Raw genomic sequence first — 12154 nt, 5'->3', positions numbered from 1 at the left:
CACAAAGGGCCGCAAATGGGCACAATTAGCAGAAACTCACCATGGTGATTAATTAGATCTGGGGGCGTGGCTAGTTTTCTGAGCCGTGTCGGCTTTCCGTGCGATTTTTTTTTTAAACAGAAAAATCTGTCCCAACAACTTGCATCGTTGTGAAGTTGCTAACTTCCCCTTTAAAGATCCTGTAGCCTGATAGCAACTCTTGAAACTCCCAACACTTAGTTTCCACACAGCTTCTATGCAGGCATTTTCCCAGCATTAGCTCCACAAAATAACACAGAAGGGATTGTGACTCATGGCATCGAAATTCTCCTGAGAGCTTCCTGCTGCTGCCCACCCCATTTCTTTTCTGTAACACCCTTTAACCTGGCACAAACAGGCCATTCTGGACAGGAGAATCAGCCCTGGAAAGCTCAATCAGAAACACTGATGGTAGCAGAATCCATAATAGTTTTTTTTATAAGGAATGTGGATACAGTTTTGAAAAAGAAACAATAAATAAATGCTATGGGGAAAGGGCATGGGAACGAGACGAAGTGAATAGTTCTTTCAGAAAGCCTGCTTGGATGGCATGGGCTGTTTAGTCTTCTGTGAAATAAAATTCTATGATTCTGTGATTTACAAATCGATGTTTGTTTAACTGCAAAGGGACGGTTTCTACTGCTACAACGATTTTGCCAAGGCTCTAGAAAAGAGACAGCAACACAAATCTGCACTTGCCTTCTCCTGTTCCTTAGCAGCAGGAACCAGCCGAGAGACAGCCCGGCCAAGAGACTCGCAATCCAGGCACCCAGATCTGCCATTGTTGGATAATTTGTCAGGAACAACGGGTGGTGACAGCAGCAGAGGTTGTTGCAGCCTTTGCTCTTCCCTGCCGATCTTTCTGATCCGCCAAAGTTCCTTGATTCACTTCATTGAATTTAAGTTGCAAAACATACGAAGCAGTTGCGGCAATCGAACAAGGGTGAAGTCCTTTCGGCGATAGAAAATAAATGAAAACCCACGTCAAGACTTAAACTCACGGGTTTTGTGAACTTTGCACAGCAAGTTACGCAGGGAGAGGAACAAATATGCAGACCCAATGCCGCAACATCTTTGTAGCTGAATAATTTAAAATAATGAAAAGGATCTGGGCGTGGAAAAAAGGAGGGTGCAGATTCGGGAACAGTTTTGTCAATACGTCAGCACCTTTTGGTTTGATTGCTGGATTCAACAGACTTAGCCAGAATTTTTTTCAGTTTTATATTTAAAATTATGCCTTCTGGATAATTTTACAACAGTTTTTAAAATTTCATATAGATGATAGATTTTTTAATATGGGAACAAGATAATTTCTGTTGATTTATATGAGGTTGGGCTCAGCTGTACATTCAAATCCCACCACAGCAGCTGGGGAATTTAAATCCAGCTAATTAATTAAATAATCTGGAATAAAAGGCTAGTATCAGTAATGGTGACCATGAAACTGCCGGATTGTCATAAAACCCCATCTTTTTCACTAATGTCCTTACCCAGTCTGGTCTATATGTGACTCCAGACCCACAGCAATGTGGTTGACTCTTAACTGCCCTCTGAAATGGCCTAACAAGCCACTCAGTTGCATCAAAACCGCGACAAAAAACTATAATAATAAGAATAAAGCCGAACGCACAACCCGGCATCGAACTAGACACCGGATTCGGGTATGACAACATAAGAACATAAGAAATAGGAGCTGGAGTAGGCCATTTGGCCCTTCGAGCCTGCTCCGCCATTCAATAAGATCATGGCTGGCCATCTACAACAACAACAACTTGTATTTATATAGCACCTTTAATGTAGTAAAACGTCCCAAGGCGCTGCACAGGAGTATTGTAAGACAAAAAATGTGACCCCGAGCCACATAAGGATAAATGAGGGCGGGTGACCAAAACTTGGTCAAAGAGGAAGGTTTTAAGGAGCATCTTAAAGGAGGAAAGAGAGGTAGCGAGGCGGAGAGGTGTAGGCAGGGAATTCCAGAGCTTAGGGCCTAGACAACAGAAGGCACGGCCACCAATGGTTGAGTTATTATAATCAGGGATGCTCAAGAGGGCAGAATTAGAGGAGCGCAGATATCTCGGGGTGATGTGGAGCTGAAGGAGATTACAGAGATAGGGAGGGGCGAGGCCTTGGAGGGATTTGAAAACAAGGATGAGAATTTTGAAATCGAGGTGTTGCTTAACCAGGAGCCAATGTAGGTCAGTGAGCACAGGGGTGATGGGTGAACAGGACTTGGTGCGAGTTAGTACACGGGCAGCCAAGTTTTGGATGACCTCAAGTTTACATAGGGCAGAATGTGGGAGGCCAGCCAGGAGTGCATTGGAATAGTCAAGCCTAGAGGTAACAAAGGCATGGATGAGGGTTTCAGCAGCGATTGAGCTGAGACAAGGGCGGAGACAGGCGATGTTATGGAGGTGGAAATAGGCTGTTTTTGTTATGCTGCGGATATGTGGTCAGAAGCTCATTTCAGGGTCAAATATGACACCAAGGTTGCGAACAGTGTGGTTCAGCCTCAGACAGATGTTAGGGAGAGGGATGGAGTCAGTGGCTAGGGAACAGAGTTTGTGGCAGGGACCGAAAACAATGGCTTCGGTCTTCCCAATATTTAGTTGGTGAAAATTTCTGCTCATCCAGAACTGGATGTCGGACAAGCAGTCTGACAATTTAGAGCCTGTGGAGGGGTCGAGAGAAGAGGTAGTGAGGTAGAGCTGGGTGTCATCAGCGTACATGTGGAAACTGACACCATGTTTTTGGATGACATCGCCAAGGGGCAACATGTAGATGAGAAATAGGAGGGGGCCAAGGATAGATCCTTGGGGCACACCAGAGGTAACGATGCAGGAGCGGGAAGAGAAGCTGTTGCAGGTGATTCTCTGGCTACGATTAGATAGATAAGAATGGAACCAAGCGAGTGCAGTCCCACCCAGCTGGATGATGGTGGAGAGGCGTTGGAGAAGGATGGAATGGTCAAACATGTCAAAGTCTGCAGACAAGTCAAGAAGGACGAGGAGGGATAGTTTACCATTGTCACAGTCACAAAGGATGTCATTTGTGACTTTGACGAGAGCTATTTCAGTACAGGGGCAGGGCAGCTAACCTGATTGGAGGGATTCAAACATGGAATTGCGGGAAAGATGAGCGCGGATTTGTGAGGCGACGACACGTTCAAGGACTTTGGAGAGAAAGGGAGGTTACCTCATCTCCACTTTCCTGCACTATCCCCATATCCCTTGATTCCCTTAATATTCAAAAATCTGTCAATCTCTGTCTTGAATATACTCAGCGACTGAGCCTCCACAGCCCTCTGGGGTAGAGAATTCCAAAGATTCACCACCCTCTGAATGAAGAAATTTCTCCTCATCTCAGTCCTAAATGGCCGATCCCTTATTCTGAGACTGTGACCCCTGGTTCTAGACTCCCCAGCCAGGGGAAAATATCTTACCTGCATCTACCCTGTCAAGCCTTGTAAGAATTTTGTATGTTTCAATGAGATTACCTCTCACTCTTCTAAACTCTAGAGAACATAGGCCTAATCTACTCAATCTCTCCTCATAGGACAATCCCCCTATCCCAGGAACCAGTCTGGTGAACCTTTGTTGCACTCCCTCTATGGCAAGTATATCCTTCCTTAGGTAAGGAGAACAAAACTGTACACAATACTCCAGGTGATCTCACCAAGGCCCGATATAATTACAGTAAGATCTCTTTACTCTTATACTCAAATCCTCTTGTAATAAAGGCCAACATACCATTTGCTTTCCTAATTGCTTGCTGTACCTGCATGTTAACTTTCAGTGATTCGTGTACAAGGACACCCAGGTCCCTCTGAACACCAACATTTCCCAATCTCTCACCATTTAAAAAATACTCCTCTTTTCTATTTTCCTACCAAAATGGATAACTTGACATTTCTCTACATTATATTCCATTTGCCATGTTCTTGCCCATTCGTTTAGCCTGTCTATATCCCCTTGAAGCCTCTTTGCATCCTCCTCACAACTTACATTCCCACCCAGCTTTGTATCATCAGCAAACTTGGATATATTACATTTGGTCCCCTCATCCAAATCATTGATGTAGATTGTGAATAGCTGAGACCCAAGCACCGATCCTTGCAGTACCCCACTAGTTACAGCCTGCCAACACGAAAATGATCTGTTTATTCCTACTCTCTGTTTTCTGTCCATTAACCAATCCTGAATCCATGCTAGTATATTACCCCCAATCCTATTTGTTTAATAACCTCTTGTATGGCACCTTATTGAATGCCTTCTGAAAATCCAAATACACCACATCCACTGGTTCCCCCTTATCTATTCTGCTAGTTACAACCTCAAAAAACTCTAACCGATTTGTCAAACACGATTTCCCTTTCATAAATCCATGTTGACTCTGCCCAATCCTATTATTATTTTCTAAGTGCCCTGTTACCGCGTCCTTAATAACAGGTTCTAGCATTTTCCCTACTACTGATATCAGGCTAACTGGTCTGTAGTTCCCCGTTTTTTCTCTGCCTCCTTTCTTAAATAGTGGGATTACATTTGCTGTCTTTCAATCTGCAGCAATAATTCTAGAATCAATGGAATTTTGGAAAATGACAACCAATGCATCCACTATCTCCATAGCCACCTCTTTCAAAACCCTAGGATGTAGGCCATCAGGTCCAGGGGATTTATTGGCTTTCAGTCCCATTAATTTCACCAGTTAAATTTTTTTACTAACACTAATAACACTAATACCTCCTGTGCCATGTGGGAAGTCCTGGACACTTTGCGTAGCCTGGATGACCACATGTCCAGGAAATGCCACCAGTTACGGCTGCTTGAGCTCCGGGTTTCGGAGCTTGAGCAGCAGCTGGAGTCACTGTGGTGCATTCGCGAGGCTGAGAGTTAAGTGGATAGCACATTTCAGGAGGTCATCACCCCACAGCTTAAGACTATGCAGGCAGAGAGGGAATGGGTGACCTGAGATGGAAGAGGAGGACCAGGCAGGTAGTGCAGGAGACCCCGGAGTGTATCTCCAACCAGTATTCTGGTCTGAGTACTGGTGAGGGCGATGGTTCCTTTGGGGAGTGCAGCCACAGTCAAGTCAATGGCACCACGGGTGGCTCAGCTGCACAGGTGGGGAGGAAAAAGAGTGGAAGAGCAATAGTGGTAGGGGATTTGATAGTTAGGGGAGCAGACAAGCATTTATGCGGCCACAGACTTGACTCCAGGATGGTATGTTCCCTCCCTGGTGCCAGGGTCAAGGATGTCACTGAGCAGCTGCAGGACATTCTGAGGGGGGAGGGTGAACAGCCAGAGGTCGTTGTCCATATCATTACCAACAACTTAGGCAGAAAGAGGGATGAGGTCCTGCAGTCAGAGTTTAGGAAGCTAGGAGAGAGATTAAAAAACAGGACCTCAAAGGTAGTAATCTCCGGATTACTCCCGGTGCCACGTGCGAGTGAGTACAGGAATAGAAGGATAGAACAGATGAATGCGTGGCTGAAGAGATGGTGCACGAGGGAGGGCTTTAGATTCCTGAGGCATTGGGACCGCTTCTGGGGAAGGTGGGACCTGTTACACCTCAACAGAGCCGGGACCAATATTCTCGTAGGGAGGTTTGCTCGTGCTGTTGGAGCTGCACTCATCCAGGCAAGTGGAGAGTATTCCATCACACTCCTGACTTGTGCCTTGTAGATGGTGGAAAGGCTTTGGACTGTCAGGAGATGAGATGAGAAGGTATTCGCCACAGAATACCTAGCCTCTGACCTGCTCTTGTGGCTACAATATTTATGTGGTTGGTCCAGTTAAGTTTCTGGTCAATGGTAATCCCCAGGATGTTGATGGTGGGAGATTCGGCAATGGTAATGCTGTTGAATGTCCGGGGGCGGTGGCTAGGTTCTCGATTGTTGGAAATTGTCATTGCCTAGCACTTGTGTGGTGCGAATGTTACTTGCCACTTATCAGCCCAAGCCTGAATGTCATCCAGGTCTTGCTGCATGCGGGCATGGACTGCTTCATTACCTGAGGAGTTGCGAATGGAACTGATCATTGTGCAATCATCAGCGAACATCCCCACTTCTGACCTTATGATGGAGGGAAGGTCACTGATGAAGCAGTTGAAGATGATAGGGCCTAGGACACGGCCCTGAGGAACTCTTACATAGAAACATAGAAGATAGGAGCAGGAGTAGGCCATTCGGCCCCTCGAGCCTGCTCCGCCATTCATTGCGATCATGGCTGATCATCCAAATTCAGTACCCTGTCCCTGCTTTCTCCCCATATCCCTTGATCCCTTTAGCCTTAAGAAATATATCTAATTCCTTCTTGAATATATTTAATGAATTGGCCTCAACTGCTTTCTGTGGTAGAGAATTCCACAGGTTCACCACTCTCTGGGTGAAGAAATTCCTCCTCATCTCAGTCCTAAATGGCTTACCCCTTATCCTTAGACTGTGACCCCTGGTTCTGGATGCCCCCGCCATCGGAAACAGCCTTCCTGCATCTAGTCTGTCTAGTCCTGTTAGAATTTTACAAGTTTCAATGAGATCCCCTCTCATTCATCTAAGCTCTAGCGAATATAAGCCTAATTGACCCAATCTCTCTTCATACGTCATTCCTGCCATCCCAGGTAACAGTCTGGTGAATCTTCGCTGCACTCCCTCCATGCAGCAATGTCTTGGGGCTGAGATGATTGGCCTCCAACAACCACAACCACTCGGGCTCCTTGATGCCACACTCTGTCAAATGTTGCCTTGATGTCAAGGGCAGTCACTCTCACCTCACCTCTGGAATTCAGCTCTTTTGTCCATGTTTGGACCAAGGCTGTAATGAGGTCTGGAGCCGAGTGGTCCTGGCGGAACCCAAACTGAGCATCAGTGAGCAGGTTACTGGTGAGTAAGTGCTGCTTGATAGCACTGTTGACAACACCTTCTATCACTTCTTCAGCAGCACCTCCCAAACCTGCGACTTCTTCCACTTAGAAGGACAAGGGCAGCAAATGCATGGGAACACCGCCACCTCCAAGTTCCCCTCCAAGTCACACACCATCCGGACTTAGAAGTATATCGCCGATCCTTCGTCGCTGGGTCAAAATTCTGGAACTCCCTACCTAACAGCACTGTGGGAGTACCGTCACCACACAGACTGCAACGGTTCAAGAAGGCGGCTCACCACCACCTTCTCAAGGGCAACTAGGGATGGGCAATAAATGCTGGCCTTGCCAGCAATGCCCAGATCCCATAAACAAATAAAATTTAAAAAAACTTTGCTGATGATTGAGAGTAGGCTGATGGGGCGGTAATTGATCAGATTGCATTTGTCCTGCTTTTTGTAGACAGGACATACCTGGGCAGTTTTCCACATTGTTGGGGAGATGCCAGTGTTGTAGCTGTACTGGAGCAGCTTGGCTAGAGGCGCAGCTAGTTCTGGAGCACATGTCTTCAGCACGACAGCCAGGATGTTGTCGGGCCCCATAACCTTTGCTGTATTCAGTGCGCTCAGCCGTTTCTTGATATCACATGGAGTGAATCGAATTGGCTGAAGACTGGCTTCTGTGATGGTGGGGACCTCAGGATTAGGCCAAGATGAATCATCCACTAGGCACTTCTGGCTGAAGGTGGTTGCAAACGCTTCAGCCTTGTCTTTTGCACTCACGTGCTGGGCTCCGCCATCATTGAGGATGGGAATATTCATGGAGCCGTCTCCTCACGTTAGTTGTTTAATGGTCCACCACTAATCAGGACTGGATGTGGCAGGACTGTAGAGCTTTGATATGATCCATTGGTTTTGGGATCAATTAGCCCTGTCTATAGCATGCTGCTTCCGCTTTTTCGCATGCATGTAGTCCTGTGTTGCAGCTTCCCCAGGTTGGTACCTCATTTTTAGATATGCCTGGTGCTGCTCCTGGCATGCTCTTCTGCACTCCTCATCGAACCAGGGTTGGTCCTCTGGCTTGATGGTAGAGTGAAGCCATGAGGTTACAGATTGTGGAATACAATTCTGTTTCTGCTGATGGCCCACAGCGCCTCATGGATGCCTAGTTTTGAGTTGCTAGATCTGTTCTGAATCTATCCCATTTAGCACGGTGGTAGTGCCACACAACACGATGGAGGGTGACCCCAGTGTGAAGACGGGACTTCGTCTCCACAAGGACTGTGCAGTGGTCACTGCTACCAATACTGTCATGGACAGATGCATCTGCGACAGATTGGTGAGGATGAGGTCAGGTAGGCTTTTCCCTCGTGTTGGTTCTCTCACCACCTGCTGCAGGCCCAGTCTGGCAGCTATGTCCTTCAGAACTCGGCCAGCTCGGTCAGTAGTGGTGCTACCGAGCCACTCTTGGTGATGGACATTGAAGTCCCCCTCCCAGAGTACATTCTGTGCCCTTGCTACCTTCAGTGGTTTTTCCAAGTGGTATTGAACATGGAGTACTGATTCATCAGCTGAAGGAGGGCGGTAGGTGGTAATCAGCAGGATGTTTCCTTGTCCATGTTTGACCTGATGTCATGAGACTGAGCTGTCACACAGACTAGTCAAGCAACAGCCTGACATAGTCATACTCACAGAATCATACCTTTCAGCCAATGTCCCAGACTCCTCCATTACTATCACTGGGTATGTCCTGTCCCACCGGCAGGACAGATCCACCAGGGGTGGTGGCACAGTGGTATACAGTTGGGAGTGAGTGGCCCTGGGAGTCCTCAACATTGACTCTGGACCCCATGAAGTCTCATGGCAGCAGGTCAAACATGGGCAACATCCTGCATATATGTTGATCATTCTTGCTCAGTTGTTCTTATTATTTCTCTGTTTTATATGAGGAGAATGATGTATCAGTTGTGCGAAAACGTGTATTACATGCATGCTAGACAAACAATGGGACTACTAGTTTCCTGGACTTTTAGTACCCTAGTCTTTTTCCTGTTCACCTTTGCAGGTAGACTGTGGCGTACCGATCACAGAAAGGACACAATCCGCTTTTTGGTCCGTAGACTATAAATCAGGTGTCATACCTTTAAGAAGGATCACACCTTTAAGAAACTCGATCTGCAACATAGTTAAGCCCAGAGCGGGGGAGGGGCAGTGGAAGCTGTGGACTGATGAAAAGCAGTCAGACTTGGTGTAAGCTCTGACGCCATTTTTGTGTGCAACATGTGGTCTCAACAATTAAACGTTTTCTGTTGAACCTCTCTGAGTTCAGTATATTTTGTTAGGAGTACGTAGACTCCTACATTGGTGACCCTGACGCTCAGGACGACTCCTAAGCGTAACCATGGCTGACACAAACGCAGTTTCTGTGAAGCTGCCGGAGTTCTGGGAGAACCTAGCCACCGCCTGGTTCCTTCAAGCCGAATCGCAATTCTGACTCCGCGGCATCACCGCCGACGCAACGATGTACGACTACCTCCTCGCCTCCCTGGGCAGCTCCACAATCACGAAAGTCTGGACAACACTACAAAACCCTTTGGAGGAAGGCAAGTACGCACATCTCAAGGCCGCGCTCCTTAAAAAATTCACAGCCTCCCAATTCGTGCGCAACTGCCACCTCCTCGACCTCCCGGGCCTCGGTGACTCCACGTTGTCAGACTTGCTCTCACACATGCTTGCTCTGACCGATGAGAAACTGCCCAGCTCCCTCTTCCGCACGCTCTTTATCCGCCAACTACCCCCCAGCATCCGCCCGGCGATCATGGCGTCCAGCCTCACGGACATCGAGGACCTGGCCGACGAAACCGATAAGCTCCTGTCCGCCGGCTCCAACCACGCCGTCACCCCCGACCTGGCCTCCGCAGCATCGGCGCGCGCTCCACCCTCTATCGCGCGGCCACACAGCTCGGCCACGAGGCCCCCCAGGCCCCCACGTCCCCCAAGCCCTCCGACCCAGGGCTACTGCTACTTCCATACCCGGTTCGGCGCACGGGCACGCCGCTGCAGCCATCCCTGCACGTTTCCAACCACCCCCACACCGGCCTACACGATGGCCGTGGGGCAAGCAGGCGCGCTGCTGTACGTTACGGACAGCGCCTCCGGACGCCGTTTCCTATGCGACACAGGCGCGCAGCGCAGCATCATCCCCGCGTCCGCCCTTGAGACCCAGCGAGGCGGCCGCGGCCCTGCGCTGGCTGCCGCCAATGGCACCGACATCCGGACGTGCGGCACCCGCACCATCACCATCGACCTCGCAGGCCGCCGCTACCACTGGGAGTTTATCACCGCCAAGGTGCTCTCCCCGCTCCTCGGTGCGGATTTCCTGTGCGCCCACGGCCTGTTGGTCGACATGCCTCGGCGCCGCCTCATGGACATGAACACCATGTCACCTATCCCGGGCGCCATGGCCCCCCCCCCAACCCGCCAAAATGGCGTGGCAGTGCCGCGCCCGCTCAACGGCCGACTACTCAGCACTCCTGGCTGAGTTCCCAGCCCTCACCAACCCGACCATCTCCGCAAAAGTTGCTAAGCACGGGGTAGAACAGTTCATCCCCACCACAGGCCCACCGGTGTATGCCCACGCCCGCAGGCTGGACCCGGCCAAGCTGGAGATCGCGCGGGCCAAGTTCGCCACAATGGAACAGCTCGGCATCATCCGCCACTCCAACAGCCCCTGGGCCTCCCCACTCCACATCGTCACCAAACCCAACGGGGGATGGCGTCCCTGCGGGGACTACCGGCGCCTAAACAACGCCACCATCCGGATCGGTACCCCATACCGCACATTCAAGACTTCTCGGCTAGACTGGCTGGCCGCTCAGTCTTCTCCAAAGTCGACCTGGTGCGCGGTTACCATCAGGTGCCAGTCCACCCCACGGACGTCCCCAAGACGGCCATAATCACCCCTTTTGGGCTATTCGAGTTCCTCCGAATGCCCTTCGGCCTCAAAAACGCGGCCCAGGCCTTCCATTGGCTCATGGACTCGGTCCTCCGGGACCTGAAGTTCCTCTTTGTCTACCTGGATGACATCCTGGTAGCTAGTTCCTCCAAGCAGGAACACATCGAGCACCTCCGCACCCTGTTCCAGCGGCTCAGTGAGCACGGGCTCATCATCAGCCCAGCCAAGTGCCAATTCGGCCTCAGCAGGATCGAATTCCTCAGCCACCACATCACGCAGGACAGAGCCATTCCCCTGCCTGCCAAGGTGCAAGCCGTCCAGCAGTTCCCCCGGCCTACCACCATCAAAGGCCTCCAGGAGTTCTTGGGGATGATCAACTTTTACAACCGCGTCATTCCCGGAGCGGCCTCCCTCATGCGGCCCCTATACGAAGCCCTCCGGGGTAAGAAAGACAGAATGGCGATCGAGTGGTCGGCGGACATGTTGACCGCTTTCGACTCGACCAAAAAGGCGCTCGCCGACGCCACCATGCTCGCTCACCCACAGCCCAACGCCAGGGTGGCCCTCACCACGGACGCCTCCGACCACGCGGTCGGTGCCGTGTACGAACAGTGGGTCGACTGGGCCTGGAAACCGCTGGCCTTTTTCAGCCGCCAACTGCGCCCCCCGGAGGCCAAATACAGCGCCTTTGACCGCGAGCTCCTCGCACTGTACCTGGCAGTCCGCCATTTTAGATTTCTTCTGGAGGGCTGCCCCTTCACCGCGTTTGTCGACCACAAACCCCTGACATTCGTGATGGCAAAATCTGCGGACCCGTGGTCAGCCAGGCAACAACGCCGGCTCGCCGCGGTGTCCGAATTCACCACGGACATCCGGCACGTCTCCGGTCGAGACAACGTGGTGGCCGACTGCCTATCCCGCCCCGCCATCTACGGCGTCCACCTGGCAGTGGACTATGCTCAACTGGCAGAGGAGCAACGCACCGACCCCGATCTGCTCTCCGCGCCCACAACCCTCCCAGGGCTGCGACTGACCGACGTCGCCTGCGGCCCGTCCGCCGTCACAGTCAAATGCGGCACCTCCTTGGCGCAACCCTGCCCCGTAGTCCCGGCGTCCTGGCGAAAACGGGTGTTCGACATCGTCCACGGCCTCTCACACCCCGGCACCCGCACGTCCATTAGACTGGTGGCCAACCGATTTGTCTGGCGCGGCCTGCGCAAGGATGTGCGCATCTGGTCCAGATCCTGCATAGCTTGCCAGCGTGCCAAAATCCACTAGCACATCAAAGCCCCACTCGAGGAGTTCACCGTGCCAGAAAGAAGGTTTG

The 12154-nt window shown here is 50.6% G+C and overlaps 1 protein-coding gene across 1 annotated transcript in view; it reads right to left on the bottom strand.

Annotated features, from left to right (window-relative positions):
* cyp7a1b (cytochrome P450, family 7, subfamily A, polypeptide 1b) overlaps nucleotides 1–1149 on the bottom strand; it is a 114374-nt gene extending 113225 nt beyond the window's left edge. Inside the window, exon 1 of the mRNA XM_085992993.1 lies at nucleotides 718–1149. Within this exon, the coding sequence (XP_085849119.1) occupies nucleotides 718–800 (83 nt within the window). The 5' untranslated portion in view covers nucleotides 801–1149. The remainder of the gene's footprint in view (nucleotides 1–717) is intronic.
* Between the last annotated feature and the right edge of the window lie 11005 nt (nucleotides 1150–12154).

Source organism: Somniosus microcephalus, chromosome 7, assembly GCF_052327205.1.
Source record: "Somniosus microcephalus isolate GS21.2 chromosome 7, FLI_Smic_1.0, whole genome shotgun sequence".
Lineage (NCBI taxonomy): Eukaryota > Metazoa > Chordata > Chondrichthyes > Squaliformes > Somniosidae > Somniosus > Somniosus microcephalus.
Note: the sequence above shows the minus strand (reverse complement) of the source record. Positions and strands in the feature narration are given on the sequence as shown.